The following is a 20,597-nucleotide window of genomic DNA, read 5'->3' on the forward strand; positions in this document are numbered from 1 at the left end:
TGCCACAACCAGAACCTTGGACAGAGACCAGGCAGAGGTGGGGGTCAGCACCATGGCCAGCGGCAGCCACCCAGGACCCCTTGGAATCAGAAGCCAGCACCAAGGACAGAAAGCTGCCTAGGCAAGACCCTGCAGCTGGCCAGCACCGGGGACAGAGCCACATGGCTCAGTGGAAAGTGAGAACAGCATCTTCCAATTGGAAGAACCTTGGGGAGATGGCTCAGCAGTTAAAGGCTCTTGCTTTCAGTCTGCTGACCCAGGTTCAGTTCCCCAGGTACCCATGTAAAGCCAGATGAAAAAAGCGGCCCAAGCAGCTGTTGTTCATTTGCAGTAGTGAGAGATCCTGATACATCAAATACACACACACTTGCAAATAAATAATATCTTTTTAAAAGGACCTTGGGTCAGATACTGAGTCAGCTTTGTACTGGCCCTTACACCTGAATTCTGAGTAAGCTCAGCTGGAGAAGGGAGAAACAGGACACATGGGCTGGAGAGATGGCTTAGCCATTAAGCACTTGCCAGCAAAGCCGAAAGACCCAGGTTTGACTCCCTAGTACCCATATAAAGCCAGATGTACAAGTGCGTGCACCTGGAGTTCATTTGCAGTGACACACCTATTCTCTTTATCTCTTTGTCTCAAATAAATATATAACATATCTTTTAAAAATAGGATACACATCAGTCCCATAAAATTAAACGCTTTTTAGTGTTTAAAATAGCATTTACACAGAAGCAGCATTTACACAAAAGCAGCTCTATATGAACTACCCAGACGCTCAGACTTTGACACACTATCTACAGTGCAGACATAAAGGGCCACCATGTCAGGAAGGCAGCGACACGTGCAAGTGGGCAGCCACCAGAACAGCAAGGAAAGAACCCCATCTCTGCAGCCAAAGAGGTGCATCACCACCCCTCCACTGAGGCCATGGCATGGTGTGCAGCTGCCTGGCCATTTCCCTATCTCCCCCACTGAACATCTTCCACACACTTTCAGTACAGCCTGTGTTCCCATTTGCTGAGTACCAGGAGGGGAGGGCCATGCAACCTGCCCCTGCTGGGTGACTGGCTGTCACCCCCAGACAGGCAAACTAGCAATAAATAAATAAGTTAGACCCCACCTGGGCAGCCAGAGAGGCCTAGGGGCTTTGTCCCGTTCCCTCAATACCTCCCACCTGGGCCTAATGGGTGAAGCTCATGAACTGAATGGGATCAGTCTGTGACTTGTGCACAGTTCTGGGAGGGGGGGCACATGAAGCTCAAGAGAGCCTTCTTCATCCTAAAAGGGGGTCACCTCTAAAGGAGGAGCCAGGGTATCCCTGAGAATCATGCTGAGGACCTACCTGAGGACAGAGATGTCCCCTCACAAGGTTCTGCAGGGATTCAAGCTTCTCCACTGTCAGGAGACCCCAGAAGCAGGCAGGGTGCCAAGCCCAGATCCTGGTGGTGTGGCTGCCCTCAGCCCTCCTCTCCTGCCTGCTCCCAGTGCCCTGGCCCAGACACCACAACTGGCCTATCCTGGCTGGCTGCCTCTAAGGCAAACCCATATAGCTCTTGGCAAAGCAGGACCACCAGCTCCCACCACAGGTAGGGCTGAAGGCACTGGCTGCTGGTCACATGATGTCCACAAAAAACTCACAGGGGTTCCCCATGGCCTTCTGAAAGGATTGGCGGCTGCCTGTAAGTTCTGGGGGGACAGCAGCCAGCTCTCGGACAGGTGGCCCCCCAGGTGGCCCACCCACCACTGCATAGGCCTTTGTCAGAGGGTGCAGTGGAGGGAGCCCTGGGGCAACTGCGGAGGTCTGGCTCCAAGGGCTGCTGCCACGGCTAAGCTGGCTGACAGGACGCTCCCGCCAGCCAGTACTACCGGACCCGCTTGGTACTGTGTGATCTGATTCACTGCCACTGCCCCCAGCTCCAGCCGCCCGACGCTCCTTCTCTCGACCTGGGGCCCGATGGCTGCTCCTCGTGGACCCACTGCTCTTGCTCCCTGGGAATAAGAAGGGACAGGACAACAGGATCAGCACCAGGTTTGGTCATTTTCAGGACCACCATCTGCTTCCAGACAGCCAAGGCAGGAGCTGGTGGGCCTGAGTGGGGGAAAGTAGATGGGCAGCCATGCAGACACCAAGAGAAGCTGAGAGGCAAGGGGTTAGGGGCAGTGGCAGGTAGCAGAGACAATGGGGGCCAGCTTGGCACCTCACATCTCACCCCAATACTTAACCAAAGGGCTGGTCTTACAGCTGAGAAACTGAGGCACTCATGACGGTCCTGTGTGCCCAGTGCTCCCATCCACCAACTACCCTAGGACCCCCACACACCCAAAGACCCTCTGTCCACCCAACCCCAGGACCCTGGCTAGCTAACTGGTTCAGCCCATCCTGGGCTCCCAGAAAGTAGTGGGAACCTGAGGGCACGTGCTGGCTGGGGACATGCTGAGAAGGACACGGGGGGACCTGGCTTACCGGCCCGAGGGTCCACTCTGCTAGTCCTTCAGTCTAAGGCTTGCTCAGCACAAAGCAAGGGATAGCACGAGTCACACACCTGCCCTGTGCCCACCCAGGGCCAGCTGAGCCAACTGTGGACCAGGCTGGACTTGGGTCAATGCAAGGGCCTGCCCAGAGTCCACAGATACCCAACAACTTCCCCTCAGGCACACCACCTTTTGGCTCTCCTCTCTTCTGTCTCATTCTCTGAGTCTCCTGGCCTGGCTGCTTGCATCTTTCTTCAGATCCTGTAGCAAGGCAGTCAGCCTCACTGCACCCTACTCAGCCTTAGGCCTCTACTCTAGCCCATCTCCTCAGAAATGCCCATCCTCCCAGGTGTCCACCATTTCTGGGATGCACTCTCTGTAGCTGTGGTCTCTGTTCTTGTTTGCCATTCTGCTGGGCTGCCAGCACCACAAAGGATATAGTCCGTCCTTTTCTGTGCCTTGTGGCCTGGAGAATGACCCTGTTTGATACCCTTGGCCACCCTCACCCCCAATTCTTGCCATACTATCTCCTGGCCTGTTGCCTCTGCCACTAGGAACACCAGCCCCACATCAACCAGGCACAGCCTACCTATTCCCTAAGGCCTCTCCCCACCAAACCAAGGTGAGTCCTCACATCAGACATTTCCCTATCCCCCTACTCCAGCAATCTGGACAGGGATTCACCAGGGCCCAAGCACACAGCAGGAGCACAGGGGACAGCAGCAGGGCCAGGCAGAGCCAGGGAATGGGAGCAGAGAAGGGAATGGCATGGCTCTCACCTTCACTCTGCTGACTTCCGGCGCTGCCGCTGCCATAGCTGAAGCCAGGGTCCTGGTAGGCAGGTGGGAAGCAGGGCGGGGGCCCTGGGTACTGGTAAGGGTAGCCCTGGCCCAGGGGCCAGGGTGCCGATGGGTGGGGAAGTGGGGCGAGGGTGTCCTGATCTGAGGCTCCACTGGAGCCACTGTTGAGGTTCAGGGCTGCAAGGTCTGGCAGGAAGGAAGGAGTGAGCAAATGATGGCAAATGGATGGGCCCCAAGGCAACCCCCACTCTATGTCCCCAACTCACTGCTGCACAGGTCCCCGAAGACATAGTAACACTGCTCAGAGAAAGTGATCTTGTTGACTGTGTGGCGCAGGAAGCCATGCTTTAGCATACTGCTGGCATACTTCCTTGCCTCACGCCGCTCCTTGAAGCCTTCCACATGTGTGTACAGCCAGTCCACCACATCGGCCCCTAGCCACAGGCCCAGGAGAGTCAGGCCAGCTGAGCCTCAAGCAGCTGCACCACATGAAGAAGAGACTGAGTCCCTCACCTACAACCAGGGACTCACCGATGACGGCATTGGCAATGGTGATCTTAAGCCACATGCGGTCACGGATCTCCAGTCCTGAGTCCGGTAGTTGCATGACTCGGACAACGGCGCTCATGTCACTCTTCACTGTCAGTGGTGCCTCGTCCAGCTCTGTAAGGCACAGCTCCCTCAGCCATGAGAGCAGCCAACAGATAGGGACTGGGTTCTGGGCTGCTAGAAGCTGGGAGCCCTGCTCTACAGCACAGACCCCCACGGGGTTGAGGGTGGGCAGAGAACAAGGGATTGGACCCCCATCTCTCCCCTTGGCAGCACCTCCATTGGGACCTTGGTGAAACCGCCTAACCAACAGACCCAAGTATGCGTGAGCAGGCCAGCCCCTTACCCTCCCCATGGCCATGTCCTGAGCAGGCTCAGGCTGTTAGTCATGTTAGTGGCTAGAAAGCAGAGCAGAGACCATATATGCCCTCTCACCTCCCAGCATGCCCTTGACTGGGGCCCTCTATGCATACAGATGGAAAGTGGATTTGGGTTGTGGGAGGCATGCACACACATCTGTGCACACACCTGCATGGGTGTTGGGGACAGACACAACATGTGTCACAGGCCACAGCAACAGCTGTGGAGACACAAAGGCGAGAGGCAGACCCTTGCCCTCTAGCCTTGGCTTGCTGCTAGGGTTCTAGTGAAGTGCCACTTACGTGGAGCGCCAGGCACTGAGCTGGTTAGTGAGGAGGAGCTGGTGCGTGTGATGGCGCTGGAGCAGGGACTCGTACCATAGCGGGGCAAAGCACCCGTCAGCGCCGCAGTGTGGGACAGCCAGGCAGCCGGATCGATGGGCCGCACCGGATCAGCTGGGCAGCATGGCAATAGATGACGGGCAATAGTAGGTGGAAAAACAGCACAAAGGCAGAAGAGGAGGCCCTCCAGGCTGGGCCAACATACCCATTCCACCTCACTTCCCACCCCTTGATGTCACTCACCCCTTGGGATGGTGAAGTAGCTCCGGGGGGTTGGGTCCCAGCACTTGGCCACTGTGAGGCTGATGGGTCTGCAGGGTGGGCAGTTCACACAGTTGAGGCCCTGTATGGCCTCTCTAGCCCCACGCCCCCCTCACATCCCTACATGGACCCCCCTCACCCAGTCTGGGATACGATCTCCCGCAGCACTCGCACAGCATCATCATTGCTCATGTTCTCGAAGTTGACATCATTCACCTGTGGGGTTTGTGGGGGTCAGGGGATTGGCAGTGGGATGGGGAGGATGCATCTTGTGCCGACAGCCCCTGTAGCCCGCACCTGCAGCAACATGTCGCCTGGCTCGATGCGGCCATCGGCAGCCACAGCCCCGCCTTTCATGATGGATCCGATGTAGATGCCACCATCACCACGGTCATTGCTCTGGCCCACGATGCTGATGCCCAGGAAGTGGTGCCTCTCTGCAGGAGGGATTGTGAGCAGGTCTCACAGGCCCTCTGGCATGCACCCACTCCTGCCCCACAGCCCGCCAGGCCTCACCCATGTTGAGCGTGACAGTGATGATGTTCAGGGACATGGTGGAGTCAGTGATGCTGCTGAAGGAGGAGGCCTGTGGAAGGGACACAGTGAGGAGCTGTTCACGCACCGTGCAGAGCAGACACCCTGCTGCCTATACAGTCTGCTGCCTACCCGATCAGTCTGCCTTAACCGCTGCTTCCGCCTCCGGCGCTTGTGCTTCCGAATGAGTCGGGAGGAAGTGCTCTGTTCCGTGGAGCTGCTCAGCCTGGGGCAGGAGGCCAGAGGTCAGAGGAGCCAGGAACACGGACCAGGAAGGAGTCAGGTGAGCACAGGACACGAACACGTATAGCCAGCCAGGACTCGTATAGTGTGCACCTTCACATACACAAACACTCGCACACCCCGTGCCCACCGGCTAGTGTTGTCCTCCTCATCTGAGTCGATAAAGCTGCTGGACTCCAGTTCACTGCTCAGCACAGTGGATGCACTGTCTGGGGGCAGCCCCAGGTCCCGCCGCCGGTCCCCCCTTGGGTGCCCATTGGTCCGAGCAGCTGTGGGGATAGCAGGGGGGGAGCTGACCATTGGACTTCAGTGGTCACAAGATTAGGGTTACCTGTGCTTCTCAAACTTCTGCAGACGCAGGAGGTACAGAGTAACTCCGGGACCACAGTGAGGGGAAGGCAAAAATATGAAGCCTCTCCCCAAGGATGTCCATTGGTTTAAGGGAGGCATGGGGTATTGGAGTATACCACAGGGGTCCCAAAGAGATCTGAGGTCTAGGTCTGGACAGACACAGACACAGTACCCTCCTCACGGTTCCGACGTCGGGCTCGCTCCCGTCGGTGACTGACCATGGACTCCGTGCCGGTCTCATTGTCCATCCCATCACGGCTACTGGCCACATTTGGACTGAACAGATGAGAAACAGGTGGGATAGGGCAGGCCAGGCTAGGGGTAACCAGCATCTCAAATGCTTTCTAGCCCCATACCCATCAGGTGGGACCCCAGCTCCATAAGGAGTCCATATACTGTAGGGCCCTCCTCAGTTCCCAGTTCTACCCTCCCAGATGGGTCTTGGGCAGCAAGCATCCAGGAGCAGGATGTCTGTCCCCCACCAAGGGCCTTACTGGAAAGAGGGGGGCCTGGAGTCCCCAATGCCACCAGTCCTCTCAAGTGGTGGGGGCAGGTCTGTGTGGCTGTCAGTGCCCTGGGACCCTGCATCTGAGTGAGTGCCTTCAGCCAGGACCAGCTGTGGAAGAAGAGTGAGGGCTTGGGTGACTGCCTCTAGGCCTGTTAACAGTCCCTCCCCTACCTTAGTCAGTCCTTGCCCCTCTCCCAGGATGAGCCCACCTGCATGGTGCTGGGCACAGCCACCCACAGACTCACCCAGGAAACCACACGGCCATTGAAGCAGGGCAGCTTGGCGTTGTCATCAAAGATTTCCTCCTTCACCACCCTGTGGGCAGACATGGTCCTGAGGCCATCTTACCTTGGCTTACTTCATGGGCTCTAGAACCAATTCCCACCCTTGAACCTGGAGATTAGATACCTGCCACACCACAGGTGGCATTTCTGAGGGTCTGCTCAGCACATTCTCTTCTTAGCACTGGGCCTACTCACTGGCTATGGAAAGCTCATGGAATGCCAACCCAGAGCTCCTACACCTCCAGAATCAGCCTCCAGTCCCTGGGGTAAAGGACTTTTGGGGAAACCCTAGTTTCCCAGCTTCCCTGACCCTGAGCTTTATCCCAGGTTCGTCTTCAGCCATATACATCCCACCCTCTGTGAGATCCAACAGCTGCCTCACCAGAGCACATGGTACTTGAGACTCCACCAGGCCTCCCTATCTTAGAAATGACAGCTCTGTCAAGTGTGGTGATGCACACCTTTAATCCCAGCACTCGGGAGGCAAAGGTAAGAGGATCACTGTGAGTGTGAGGCCACCCAAAGACTACATAGTAAATTCCAGGTCAGCCTGGGCTAGAGTGAGACCCTACATTGAAACCCCTCCCAAAAAAGGGGGGTTAGAGAGATGGTTTAGCAGTTAAGGCATTTGCCTACAAAGCCAAAGAACCCAGGTTAGATTCCCCAGGACCCATGTATGCCAGATGCACAAGATAGCACATGCGTCTGGCATTTGTTTACAGTGGCTGGATGCCCTAGCACATGCATTCTCTCTCTCTCTCTCTCCCTCCCTCACCTTTTCTCTGACACTCTCTCACTCTCTCTCTCTCTCTTATATAAATAAAAATATTTTTTAGAAAGAAAAAAGAAATGGCAGCTCTAACCATCCAAGTACCTAGGACAGCTCATGACTCTTCTCTGCCACTCATCCTATACCCACCATACACGACACAAGCTCCAGTTGCAACTATTTCCAGAAGGGCTTCCTAATCACGCCAACACTGCATTCAGACTGCAGCCATATAAGAGAAGTAGGTTTTACACTCATGTAGCCAGCCCACATACTTGGAGCAGACCCACTGGTTCCTGACCCTACCTTCCCAGCACACTTCCACTGTGCCTCTGGAGCAGGGCCCTGAACAGTATGATGCATCTCATGGTGCTCCGTGACCATTGGACCCTGGAGTTTTCCCCATAGTCTCTCAGCCCAGAGCAGAGCCCGGGGCCTGGATGGTGGCTGGTCTCAAACAAGGTACAAGGAACACCAGCCCATTGTGTGGATGTGGACAGATCAAGGACAATGTTTTCGGCTGTTCTTATGCCCCGTCTACCCATCTAGAGAGATAAAGTAATCTCATATCCTAGACTAGTCCCAGCTCTCAGAAGGCCATAGTAGCCGCCACCTAAGAGAGCTGGAAGGGCATCCAGGAACAGAGCTTGCCAATGGCTATACCCACTCATCAACACTCAGCCCTGCCTTTTTTTTGTTGTTGTTGTTTCCAGGTAGGGTCTCATTCTAGCCCATGCTGATCTGAAACTCACTCTGTAGTCCCAGACTGTGCTCAAACTCACAGTGATCCTCCTACCTCTGCCTCTTGAGTACTAGGATTAAAGGTGTGAGCATTATGCCTGGCTATTTTTTTAAAATAGTATTATTTATTTATTTATCTATTTATTTGAGAGAGACAGAGGAAGAGAGAGAGAGAGAGAGTGTGGGCACGCCAGGGCCTCTAGCCACTACAAATGAACTCCAAACATATGTGCTGCCTTGTGCATCTGGCTTATATGGGTTCTGGGGAATCAAACTTGGGTCCTTTGGCTTTGTAGGCAAGTGCCCTAACCACTAAGCAATCTCTCCAGCCACACCCCGACCCTTTTTATTTATTTATGTTTGTTTGTTTTTTTGAGGTAGGGTTCCACTCTAGGCCAGGCTGACCTGGAATTCACTCTGTAGTCTCAGGGTGGCCTCTGACTCACGGTGATCCTCCTACCTCAGCCTCCCAAGTGCTAGGATAAAAGGCGTGCGCCATCAAGCCTGGTGTTTTTGTTTTTTTTTCCATTCTCTCCAGCCCTTTTAAACTATTTATTTCTTCACTTATTAGAAAGAGGCAGAGAGAGAGAGACAGGGAGGAAGGGAAGGACAGAATGGGCATGCCAGGGCCTCTAGCCACACAAATGGAACTCCAGACCCATGCACCACTTGTACATCTGGTTTACGTGGGTACTGGGGAACCGAATGTGGGTCCCTAGGCTTCACAGGCAAGCACCTTAACTGCTAAGCCATCTCTCCAGCCCTGTAGTGTTTGTGTGGTTGGTTGTTGTTTTGTTTTATTTTGTTTTTGGGGTTTTTTTGTTTGTTTGTTTTGTTTTTTGGAGGTAGGGTATTCACTATGTAGTCTCAGGCTGGCCTCAAACTCATGGTGACCCTCCCACCTCTGCCTCCCAAGTGCTGGGATTAAAGGCATGTGCTACCATGCCCAGACTGGTTGGTTTTTGTTGTTGTTGTTATTTGTTTATTTTGGTTTTGAGGTAGGGTCTCACTCTAGCCCAAGCTGACCTGGAATTCACTATGTAGTCTTAGGGTGTACTTGAACTCATGGAGATAGATACTCCTACTTCTGCCTCCCAAGCATTATAATTACAGGCATGCACCACAATGCCTGGCAAGCCCTGCCTATCTTAATGCTGCCTTACCAGTGGACTGGGGAGGGCCAGGCTCACCCAAGCAGTACATAAAGGGTGAGGGAATGAGAACTGGGAAGAATGCCAGGTGACCCAGAGTCAAGGTTCAAAGGGGCATGGACACCAGCCAGCCAGGTCAGAGAGGGCAGCTGGGCAGGAGCTGTAGCCTCCACCTATCTCTTCAGGCCCCAGATGCTCCAGCCCTGGCACTCCGCCCCACCCAGCAGTGGGATTTTCCACACCTAGCACTTAGTTCCTTGCAGAAACCAGAGCTAGGAAACCAGGTTGGGCCTGGAAGTGCACCAGGCAGAAAGCAACCTTGTGGCCCAGTGGACCCAATGCCAGGGCCAGGGCCACCCCTGCCTGCTGCTCCAGGTCCAATGGGCCAAGACACTGTCCTAGGCAACAGAAAACAGCAGGAAACCCCAGAAGAGTGACATCTCATTCCACCTAGGGAGCAAAGCCCTGGTCCACCCACCTAGTGGGTGGAGACCTAGGCTGAGGGGGGCGGAAGAGACAGAATAGCATAGGACGGAGAGTGCACCCCAATCAGCCCTCTTTATTCCTGCTATTGCCTCCAGATGGCTCTGAGGGCCCCACGACAATAAGGTGTGAACCTCAACAAGAGACTTACTTCTCATAACTCCCCAACACATGCTGCCCCGCTCACAAGCCACAGATCTAAAGCTGGAACAGCTGCCCTGAAGAGGCTAGATCCCTACACCAGATATGAGCCAAGGCAGCTGTAAGAGAGACTGCTACTGCATAAGGCCCTAGGGCTGCTCAAGGTAAAGTAGGGGTTCTCTTGAGAACAACAGAGCTCTGCCTGCAGCATGATGGATCAGGGCCTGCAGCAAGGCCACCATCCCTGAGTAACCTGATAGCAACAGAAACCTAGGCAGGAATTCCCACTTCAGCTCCTAACCTTGGCCCCAAGTGGGCCCGCCAACAGCCTTTCCCCTGCCGCACCCAAGCCCCAGCCCTCTCTGACTCACCTGTGGGGAAACAGATGAGCAACTTCCAGCACCTGCAATAAGGTTTTCCTGGTTCCCCTGCAGGCGCTGTGCCCATCTCGAGCAACCAGAGTGTCACTGTCCACTCAACCAGATCCTCAATGTGATACAGGCCACCTGGGGTCCCTGTGCCTCCCACCTCTATCTGCATGTGCCTCCAAAGCCTAAAGACTCCCTCAGCCTGAGGAGCCCAAGCTCTGCCTTTCATTTGGAAGTTAGAGTGAGAAGGGCCAAGGGGCCAGGGTAGCAGTAGAAGGGCTAGCACCTGCACCAGAGTCTCAGGATCTACCCTGCCCACCCTGGCCAGGCAGGGGGCAAGCACTATAGCACCCATAGTGAAGGCAGGAGTGTGAACCCCACAGGCAGGTGTTGTTGCCCACAGCTGCAGCACAGCCTCCTGGGAACTCCAGGACACGGATGGGGCAGGGCATAGACAAGCTTCCACACAACCTGTCCTCTCAAGAGAGAGTTAGAACTCAGCATGGTCTCCGCTGACTCTCAGCACAGCCTCCTAGGGCACCCCTGCCTGAATTTTTGCCCTAGTCAACTCTAAGGAAGGAACCCTGAAGCCCAACATAGTCTGGCCCAGAAGGACCCTATGGTCCTTTCTGAAGGCCAAAATACTGGACAACCAGCATTCCAATGGTGCTGTCTGAAAGAGCGCCATTCTCCCTCACAGAAACAGGCTAGCAAAACAAGGTAGCCCAGAAGGATCCTGAACCTTTAAGGGTTCATCCTCATGAGTCAGGGCTCTGACTCCCACCAAGACCAGAGATTTGAATTTGTAGGTGTGCACAGGCTCTTGGCTAGAGCTGTCCACTCTTCTAACCAACCTATCCTGTGGGTAGCACTGAGCCTGTGGACTTCTCAGTCCCTCCCAGGCTCAAGCTGTGAGGCTCAAGTGTTCCCATAACCCAAGGAAAGTGCTGGAACATTAGAGAGGCAAAGAGATGCTGAGTTACCAACCCAAGACAGCACAGCCATGGAGAGAAGAGTGGGAGCTCACTCAGGCAATCTGAACCAGCCAATCACTCATCCCCAGCCATCAGCCCTCCCATAGTCCCTCCATGGCACAGGGAGCCCTCAAAACATCTAACTAGAGGCAGAAGACCCCAGACCCCAGAGCTCATAGCCCTTATCCTTGCCCCCTCCCCAACCCTGGGTATCTCTACCTCAGAGATGAAGAGGCTGGAGCCACCAAAAGGCAGGTTGGCAGCAGAAGTACACCTTTGGTAGCAGGGACCAAAAGCCCAATGCCCTCACTCCTCTACCTCAGACCCCTACCATGCACCAGTAATTGCCAAATCCAACACTGGGCACCTCTATGGGGTCCCCCCAAGATCCTGTCTCCAACCACTGGATCAGAACAACCAAGACCTGCCCATGAGAAGTAGGCACAAGAAGGAGATCTTCACTGGTTGACTAGAGATAATGTGGAGAGTGGGATCCAGCTCAGGGCAGGCTCTGCTCCTCACCAGGTGGCCAGGTATGGTCTAGAGTGGGACATGAAACCCAGACTCAACAAACTACTTTTCACAGACTCTAATTTGAAGCCATACCTGGGGTAACTGCCAAGCTCAGCCACCACTGGTCTTCCTTTCTAACATAAACTATTTTCTTTTAGTATCCAGGGCAAGTTTCCAGCTCAGCTCTCATTTACACTAAGGTGTGAGTAACTGACCAAACCTTTGTCACAAGTAATTCATTCCACTAAATAAATGGTTATGCAGCTTAAAGACCTTGGGGCTAGACAGGTAGAACTCTGGCAAAGAGAGGAGGAAAGCAATTAGTCGGGGTCCTCTCCCAGGCTCCTAAGCCACCTGACCATCAGAGAACGAAGGAGGAAACATGGTGAGGGCTCCAGACCTGACTGTTCATATGTCTGTGTTACCCCAGCCCAGATTCTGCTTCTAAGCTGCTCCGTTTCCCAGGTCTCCTACACACTCAGGATCCCCAAGTTGTGCCTCTTAGCTCTCTGCTGTAGCCCTTCTCCATATGCCAGCCATTCATTCCCAATCTCCCCCAAACAACTGGAGAAACTGCTCCTGCTTGAAAGAAGGCACAGATCTGCCAGCCTACTTCCTTAGCCAGGTCCTCCGAACCCACTACAGGTGCACATCTAGTAGGCTCATATGGCTGAGGCTGTCTGGATCACAGCAGCAGGCCAGATATCCTCAGGCACCAAGTATGTAGTGGAAGGCAACCCAGGTCTGGGCCCTCCTCCCAACCACGTATACCATAAGGGAATGAGTTTGTGAGGAAAAGCAACTTAGGACTTTGGCGATTTTTGCCAAAATAATAAACTAAGTGAAATACAAAAATGCCTGTTCACATACCCAATGCTTTGAGTTAGGGATGCCCAAGCCCAGAGGAGTAAAGACTGTGGGATGTGGCAAAACCAGAAGAATAAGGGAGGATCAACCTCCAAAGCAAGACCTTCCAGCCCCAACCTCAGGTGCACCAGCGTGCAGGCTGGGAGGAACACCTCTCTCCCCTCTCCCCCACTTCTTCCTGTTTGGGAGGGGGGTCTGAGCAGATGAGTCCAGTTGTCCAAACCACATTCAGCCCTGACAAGATACCCCAAGCGACAAATTGACCCAAACTTGACCTAATCTGGGGCTGCCCAGGGACCCTGCAACCACAGAATCCTGAAAATGGCCTCAATGTCAAAGTCCCAAGAGGCGGTCACACAAAAGGGCACCACTAGCCTGAGGACACCAAGCGCACCTGCTCCACCCGCAGGGCCTGAGCACCCCACCCCCAGCACTGCCAAGCCTTAGACTCGGGTTACTGTAGCTGTGCTGGGTCAGGCCTCTCTCTTGCACAGCCAGGCCTCTGTTCCCTGTTCCAGAGGCCCAGCTCAGCACAAGTGTAAAGTCCCTTCCTTCTCCTGTGACAGTCACCACAGCAGTCTAGCTTGGAGACACACTGGCCTAGAAGTTAGCCCAAGCTGGTACATAACCTGGGCTTCTCCCAGAAATGCAGTGCTCCGTGGTTCAGAAGGGGCAGGGTACACGGAGTGAAGCTCCTTGGTTCCCAATGACCCTTGATCTCTGCCGTGTCATGGGATCCTAGGGAAGGCCTGAGGAACCTGCCTTCAGGATTCAGAAACTTCCATAAGCCCCAGCACAGATGGGTGCTCCTGTCCCAACCATCCCACAATTCCCCATCCAGTTTGGGAAATCCACTGACGTTGTGACCTGTATAGACTTCCCAACCCTTGACACTCCCCTAACTACATCCTCCATGATCTGTACACTCTCCAAGTCAGTTCTGAACCCCGGGTTTCAACATCCTACAGAGGGAATGCTGCAGCCTGGGACTGACCAGAGTGAAGGTGAGGCTTTGGGGTGGTCTTAGGCACCCAAGCAGGACCACCAGGACACAGGGACACCGGCGGACTGCCATCAGGAAGTCAGGGCCCTGGCCTGTCCATCCTCTAGAGCTCTCTGGCTACCGATCTGGCAGTCAGGGACCTAAAGTCCCCAGCTCGGCACAAACAAGTGGGTGTACACACCAACAAGGGTCGCCGCGCAGACCCAAACTGTGCCTACACCAGGTGCTAGCTGTCAGCCCCAGACCGCGAAGGTCTGTCGGCGGCAGGTGCCCGCTCGTCCTCGCAAGGGGGCCCGGAAGGACTGGCACGCCCGTCCAGGCCGCGCGACCCACTGACCCGAAGTCCTGGTCCATAGACTTGAAGAAGAATTTGTAGGCGTGCACGGGCCGGTTGCTGAGCACGTTCTTGAAGTCAGCCAGCGTGACGCGCTCCGGGGCCACCGGCAGCTTGACCAGGTACGGCGTCTCCTCCTCGTCCATGTGGTAGATGATCTTGGTCTCCGCCATGGCGAGGCGGCGGCGGCGGCGGCGCGGGGACCGCGCGGTGTTAGGGCCCGGCCCGCCGCTCGGACGCGGGGCGCCCTCCGCGCCCGCCCGCCCGCGCCCCGCCCGCCCGCGCCGAGGCCCCCGCGCACGCCCGCCCCGCCCGGCCCTGGCTCGCGCCCGCGCCTCCCCTACTGCCCCGCGGCCCACGGCCGCCCATCCGCCGCTGGCACGCGAGCGGGGCGCAAAGGAAGCAGCTCCGAGGGCCGCTGACGCCCACCGCCCCCTTGGGCTGTTCAAGGACCGCCCGGCGGGACCTGAACGTGCGGCCGCCGGGGGGCGCCACCGAGGGCTGATGACGTCACCGCCCGCGGCGGGCGGGGCGGGACTGCGCACGCGCGGGGCGTGAACGGGGCGGGACAGCAGTGTACGTGCTGGCGTGCGGGCGGGGCGAGTAGGGTGGACCTTGGGGTGCGGGCTCTAGGATCCGGGTTCCTTTGGCTCGCCACCTCCTTCCCTTCCTAGTGCTCCGCCCCGTGTCCCCCAAATGTAACACCGCTGCAGTTCACGCGGGGCCTGGATCTTGGCGGCAGATGATGTCTGCGGCCTACCCCAGTAAGGCTCTCCCTGTAGCCCCGAGATCCCCTGCGGCGCGGAGTGTCTCTTAGCTGGTCCTGGTTCTCTTGCCATCTCCCGAAGCCTCCTAGATGTCCAGAGTCCGGAGGCTCCTGTCACTCCGGCCGACTGTGGGGCGCCCCGCAAGAATCTGAAGATACTTATGTCTGGCCCGAGGCAGCCCCGGAACTCTGGTTCCACTGCCTGTTCCCACGGGAGCTCCAGAAAGCTCTTAAATGAATGCGGTTGTGTTTAAGATGTCTGTGGCTGAAGATGAAGGGATTTGTGTCTTGACCTTTGTAGGTGAAACAAACCAGATGTCCTTCTCAGGCTGTGAGAACTATTTGCTGTCCTGCTGTGTTGGAGGTTCTCCTCCACTCCAGGATGAAGGCTTGAGACCATTAGAGGGAGTCTACTAGCCAGTGAGGAAGATAGAAGGCCTAGGATGGGCAGGAGTGGTGGGAGAAGGGGTGCATGCCGCTCCTTATGACCGGAGACCATCCCCAGACACCAGGCCAATGCAAGGAAAGACCCCGCCTGGAGGACCCAGAGATTGGACAGAGTCACTAAACGCAGTATGGACTCCTCCAAAGTCAGCCTAAGTCAAGTTCTGTCCCTCGCCTATTTCTTTCTGATGGGCAGGATCCACGGGGTGGGGGAGTGCCATCCTGGGCATCTACACTCTCTGCACCTGCAGCTGGCCTGCTTCCCTCTGGTATCTGCAGAGGTAACCTGAGGAAGCCAAGTAGGATGGTTTGAGGGTCTAGAAAGAAGCCAATCCATGCCATGAAAGTCCCTCTAGGCCAAATGGTTGAAGGGGGAGACATTCAGCTACAGGAGTTCCCAGCCCAACCTACCCTTGACTCCTGTCTGACACTCAGCCCAAATTGTAGAAGGGCTGGTAGCTAAGACCTCAGGCAATTCCCAGTAGTGATGGTGATGCATGTAGGCTGAATCCCTGCAGGAGGAATGGCCAGAACTTAGCACCTTTGCAAGAAAGACCTTGTCCCGTATTGGTTTGACCACTATAGGGTGCATCTTCAAGCAAGCCATACTTCAATAAGCCAGTGGGACCCTTGTGGGTGACTGCCACTCTTTCTTGTCCCCATTATCGTGGAAGAGCATTGAATGGATACAAACGGTAGAGAACTGGTCTATGCTTGCTTTCAGCTGCTGCTCCCATTCCTGAATCTGTGTTGAGGTCACTTAGCCAGTGCCTAGCCATTACTAGCTCTAGAGAACCAGCACCCACAAAACCAGCACCTAATCCTATCAGCAAGGACCTGTGGACCTGGGCTTTTTCTGCTCAAGTCTCCTTCACAGATCCATAAGGGTCATATCTCATCTAGAACCTACCTGCCTGCCCCGCTTATTCCTTTCATACTGTCTTGGCACCTGATCCTCAAAGAACTGGGCCAACACTGTTTCTGTCTTTGAACATATGCCCCTCCCCACTTCTGTCCTCACATACACACACACACAGAAGAGAAAATGAAGCTTCTTCACTGTGGAGAACTGGTTCCTGTATCCCCTTTCCAAGATACCCAATCCTAGAAAGACCAGACATGGACTTTTCACACTTCAAGGGGATGGGTGACTCAGATGAAGATGAAAAGAACACCTGGTGGCTCCCAAGGCCAGTATATGGCCCCCAGGTGGACAGAAGGGGATCCTCAATGCCAAGTCTAAAAATCAGGTGTGAGCTTTATTATGACATGAAAATTGCCCCAGCATGAGTAAACAAAAAGTATCTGATATGGCAGCACAGGCCACCCAGAACCCTCTTCACAACACTCCCCACCCCATCTTCAGCCAAAACAGGCTAAACATGGCCCCAGTCCAAAACTCCAGCCCAGAAAAGACTGTCAGAGCCAAAAGTCACATGGTACCCAGTTACTTGAGAAAACTCTTGAAAGACATGCTGCAGAAAGGTCAAGCAGAGAAGGGGCAATGGGGAAGCCCCAGGTGGCCCAAAGCATCAAGGGCCCATGAGTCAGAGCAGATGGCAGCAGGGCTCTGAGAAATGTACAGTGGAGGTCAGAAAAGCCATAGGGGCTCCCCTGGAGGTATGGGGTGTTGGCCTGGAGGTTGAGACCTGACTGGAACTCACAAGTGTCTTCCTGCCCCTAGCAGGCAAAGACCAGGAGGGCCTGAGGGCTTGTGGACATCAGCAAAGTGGGGAAGAGCCACCATTGGGCATGAGTAGCTGGAGGGCAGAAATCACAATATGCCAGAGTCCCCTGGAGACTATACAAGCTCACCAGGATAAGAATGGTTTCTGGAAGAGCAGAGTGTAGGCCGCTGCTCTACTCAATCCAGGCCAAGTTTCCAGGAAAGCGGGTCCAGCCGCTGGGAAGAAGCCAAGAGCTGTGCTAGGGTCAGGGGGACGTCCTCTGAGTCAGAGCTGCTGGCCCAGCCAGGAGCTCAAGGTCCTTTTATTTGCAGTATTCCTTCCTGAACTCTGGAAGCCAAGAAATGACTGGTGTCTGCTCTCTGCCCCTCAGTCCCAGGGGGAATAAGACTTCCTAGGGACTTCTTAGCAGAAGTGGCCATAGGGGTCTCCTAGAAGTTGGGAGAGTTGGGTATGGGCTGAGGTAGTAACAAGGGTCTCCCTCCATTGCTCACCTTTGTCCAGATCCACATTCTTGGCAGGCAGGGGGCTGTGGGCCAGCTCAGCCCTCTCCTTCAGGATGTTGTTTTTGTAATCTGGTTGGGAGAGCAGGATGAGCTCTACCCAGAGGGACACCTCCCCAGACCCTTGTAGCCCTGCCTCCCTACCTAGCTGGATGTCCTCAGTCCTGAAAAGAGCCTGATCCCCTGCGGCCACAGCAAACTCCACCATATTCACATCTTTCCTGGAAGTGGGTGACAGTTTAGGGAGGCTCAGAGAGGGCCTTGCCAGAGTGCGCGGGGGTGGGGGGTGAGGGCAGAAGGTCGCACTCACCCCTTCGACTTCCCTTCCTTCTTGTTAGAGGACTTGCACCCTGTAGAGTGAGAGGTGTTGGGTTATCTCATCCCACAGAGGAAGATACCCTTGTCCTGGGATCCTCTGTCCCCAGCATCCAGCCTCACCGTCGCGGTGGCGGTGGCGTGTGGCCAGGATCACAGTGATGAGTAGCAAGATGAAGAGCAACAGTGTGGCCAACACATATCCCAACTGCTGGAAGAAGTGTGCATGGCTCTCTGGGACAATGACGTTGATCACGCTGCGTCCTCGCGCCAGCGTGGGATCTGTGGACATGTGACTAGCATCAGAGACCCTCGCGACTCCAGTGACGCCCTAGGTCACTCCAAAGCCCTTACTCACGGGGGCCGGGAGCACGCACCTGGGCCGGGGGCGCTGCTATGACCGGATCCATTACCCGGCGAGGACCGAACCGGCGGCTCAACCACAGGTTCCGTGACCCTCAGATGGAAGACCCGGCGCTCGTGCAGACCGCAGTAGTGATGGTGCAGGTGGCAGGAATAGGTGCCCTCGTCGGAGGGCTCCAGCGCGTCGATGCGCAGGGAGAAGTCGCCGCGCGCAAAGGCGTCCGCGTCCACCGTCACGCGGTCTCGCAGGAAGGGCGGCCCGTAGGCGCGGCGTTCCCCCGAAGCGTACAGATCTAGCAGGCGGTCGGCGCGGTCATGAGGCACCCCGGGTGGCTGCCGGTCCCAGTGGACCACCTGCTGCGCCTCCTCCAGATACCGGTCGGTCCACACGTGTGCGCGATTCACGCACGTCAGCAGGGCGGGCGCGCCTCGCGCCACCACCAGCACTTCCTTCTCGCCGTCCCAGTACGCGCGCGCTGCCGCAGCTGAGGAGGGGGGAGACGGTCACCGGTCGGGGTAGGGGAAGCCCGGGCAATCGAGAGGGGAAGCCGGAGGGACGCAGCGAGGCGCACTCACGGTCGTCGGTGACCTGGAGGCGCACGGCCAGGCTCTCGTAGAGGTGGCAATAGTGATGGTGCAGGTTGCAGGTGTACACCCCTTCGTCGCTCTCCTCGGCAGCTGCGCGGGAGCGGATAGCCTGGTCCAGAGCGAACCATCCCGGGCCACCGGTACCACCCCTGCCAAGGCTCCACCCCCTCGTGACTATAGCCCCACCCCATACCGCGGATGAACAGCGAGAAGTTGCCGTCGTGGAAGGCGGAAGGCGACAGCAGGAGGCGGCCGTCGTCGCGGGGCTCGTACACGCGCTGCTCGCCCGCCGAGTACATGTCCACGAGTCGGCGCCCTTGGCTCTCCGGGCCACTGCTGAGGTCCCAGTGGACCACACGCTGGCGGTCGTGCAGCCGGTCTTGGATCCACACCATGCGTGGGCTCTGGCAGCGTAGCACCGCCTGGGCGCCCACTGCCCAGCTCACTGCGGACTCAGTCACTACCGAGCTGCTGGCTGTCCCGGGCCCCGAGGGCCCTGGTGGGGGAAGAGGGAGTCAGTAGTGGTGGAGGGAACCCAAAGGGGCTCGTATGAGTGGGGCTGGCGAGATGGAAGGGAGACAGGTGAGTTAGGGGAGGGGATCCAGGAGGGACTTGCTCCACAGCTGTAGGAAGGGCAAGATACTAACCTGAGGATGTGAGGACAGCAGAGCCTGGAAGGAGAGGAAGAGTAAGGCTGTGGGGAAGAGTTAGGCTGTGGGAGGCACCTCCTGCATTTGTGTCCCAGGACCTGGCCACCTACCTGCATTGATACTTGGGCCCTCCTGAAATCATGGCAAGTTATTGCCGTGATGCCCACTTAACAGGTGTGGGATGGAGCTGGGGAAGTGTGGGTGAGAGCTCCTGCACCTCTCACCCACTACCTCACCCTCTGCCACCATGCCTGGCAGTGCTCGTAGCACTGGGAAGTGAGAAGCCCAGGGTCTGGCAGACTGGCTCCGGAGTGCATGCCTCAAGTGACCATCACCACATCTTTGCACCAAGTGGATCCATACCACCCCAGCCTGATGCTGAGGCTGTGCATTTGCCAGGAGCCCTCAGGAGCTCCCTCCTACAACTAGGGCTCAGAGAACTGCTGTTGATCTTCCCCAGGGGCAGGACCCTACAGCTCCAACAGTGGACATGGGAGTGAGCCCTCTCCACCACCACAGGCTCAAGTGCCTGCTACAGACAAGTGGCTGAGTGCCCAGAGCTTTTGAGAGGAATGTGCCGGGTCAGCAGGCCAACCAGGACTGCTTAGGGGCCCTGGAGAGGGACCATAACAGACCCTTGCAAGCCCCCCAGTTCCCTCCTCTCCAAGACCCGTGCCACTCCTCTCTCCACATCTGGGAGGACTGCACCCTGGGGAACTGGCACCTAGCTTGGGTGCAGGAAGCCCTGCCCCCCTCTCCCAGGCACAGCATCCCTCCTCCAAGCCCAGCTCAGCCTGAACAGAAGTTCCCTCACTCTCACACTCACTTTGCAGAAGCACCAGTTTCCACAGCAAGAAGCGGGACAGCAGTTCCATGGCGCCTGCCCAGCCCAACGCAGTGCTTTGTCTCACTCAGCTCTCAACTCTCCAGAAAAACAGCCGACCCTCTCTCCCCGCCAGCACCCTCTGACATCACGGAGTTCTGGGCCGGGTCTGTGCCCCGCCCACTCCACTCTGCTCCAGCCCCTTGGCTGGCCCAGAGGACTGAAACCACTAAACAGTAGGAGGGTCTAAGCAGAGGTACAGTTCCCTCCCTGGTCAGCTCTGAGGAGGAGCAGTAGCCTAGTCCTTGGAGAAGGCCTAAAGGTGATGATGAGGCCATGAGGGAACAATCATCAGGAATTTTTATTGAGCTGCCACAAGGCTGGGGTTCTGGGGTGAGTAGCCCACATC

At 56.2% G+C, this 20,597-nt stretch overlaps 2 protein-coding genes across 5 annotated transcripts; both read right to left on the reverse strand.

The window, feature by feature from the left end:
- Positions 1–690: 690 nt before the first annotated feature.
- Positions 691–14,268, reverse strand: Dvl1 (dishevelled segment polarity protein 1). 3 transcript variants are annotated; one of them, XM_045149935.1, is made up of 16 exons: positions 14,055–14,268; positions 6,669–6,738; positions 6,410–6,531; positions 6,088–6,191; positions 5,695–5,833; positions 5,454–5,547; positions 5,304–5,373; positions 5,085–5,224; positions 4,927–5,003; positions 4,770–4,837; positions 4,488–4,640; positions 3,808–3,939; positions 3,543–3,710; positions 3,256–3,462; positions 2,469–2,507; positions 1,859–1,993 (listed from the first exon to the last, which is right to left on the reverse strand). In XM_045149935.1, exons 1-15 carry the CDS (start codon positions 14,222–14,224, stop codon positions 2,497–2,499), a joined length of 1,725 nt encoding a protein of 574 aa, XP_045005870.1. In that variant the 5' UTR covers positions 14,225–14,268; the 3' UTR covers positions 1,859–1,993; positions 2,469–2,496. The 3 variants fall into 3 exon arrangements, with proteins under 3 accessions (XP_004657817.1, XP_004657816.1, XP_045005870.1); XM_004657760.2 differs by lacking the exon at positions 2,469–2,507 and having other exon boundaries at positions 691–1,993; positions 4,563–4,640; XM_004657759.3 differs by lacking the exon at positions 2,469–2,507 and having other exon boundaries at positions 691–1,993.
- Positions 14,269–16,501: 2,233 nt separating this feature from the next.
- Positions 16,502–20,347, reverse strand: Mxra8 (matrix remodeling associated 8). 2 transcript variants are annotated; one of them, XM_004657758.2, is made up of 10 exons: positions 20,192–20,347; positions 19,363–19,386; positions 18,909–19,211; positions 18,704–18,805; positions 18,142–18,612; positions 17,888–18,046; positions 17,760–17,799; positions 17,594–17,670; positions 17,441–17,521; positions 16,502–17,276 (listed from the first exon to the last, which is right to left on the reverse strand). In XM_004657758.2, exons 1-10 carry the CDS (start codon positions 20,238–20,240, stop codon positions 17,251–17,253), a joined length of 1,332 nt encoding a protein of 443 aa, XP_004657815.1. In that variant the 5' UTR covers positions 20,241–20,347; the 3' UTR covers positions 16,502–17,250. The 2 variants fall into 2 exon arrangements, with proteins under 2 accessions (XP_004657815.1, XP_045007029.1); XM_045151094.1 differs by having other exon boundaries at positions 18,909–19,274; positions 20,192–20,302.
- Between the last annotated feature and the right edge of the window lie 250 nt (positions 20,348–20,597).

This window comes from Jaculus jaculus, chromosome 5 (assembly GCF_020740685.1).
Source record: "Jaculus jaculus isolate mJacJac1 chromosome 5, mJacJac1.mat.Y.cur, whole genome shotgun sequence".
NCBI classification, from domain to species: Eukaryota; Metazoa; Chordata; class Mammalia; order Rodentia; family Dipodidae; genus Jaculus; species Jaculus jaculus.

What these genes read in the sequence shown, in the direction of transcription:
- Mxra8 (XM_004657758.2), bottom strand. Translation starts at nt 20,240, where the DNA reads ATGGAACTGCTGTCCCGCTTCTTGCTGTGGAAACTGGTGCTTCTGCAA. An exon ending in GAAACTGGTGCTTCTGCAAA is followed by an intron (nt 19,387 to 20,191) that starts GTGAGTGTGAGA and finishes CTCTCCTTCCAG; the next exon opens with GCTCTGCTGTCCTCACATCC. An exon ending in ACGCCACCGCCACCGCGACG is followed by an intron (nt 17,800 to 17,887) that starts GTGAGGCTGGAT and finishes CTCACTCTACAG; the next exon opens with GGTGCAAGTCCTCTAACAAG.
- Dvl1 (XM_004657759.3), bottom strand. Translation starts at nt 14,224, where the DNA reads ATGGCGGAGACCAAGATCATCTACCACATGGACGAGGAGGAGACGCCG. An exon ending in ATGGCCGTGTGGTTTCCTGG is followed by an intron (nt 6,532 to 6,668) that starts GTGAGTCTGTGG and finishes CTTCTTCCACAG; the next exon opens with CTGGTCCTGGCTGAAGGCAC. An exon ending in GAGGAGGACAACACTAGCCG is followed by an intron (nt 5,548 to 5,694) that starts GTGGGCACGGGG and finishes CTCCTGCCCCAG; the next exon opens with GCTGAGCAGCTCCACGGAAC.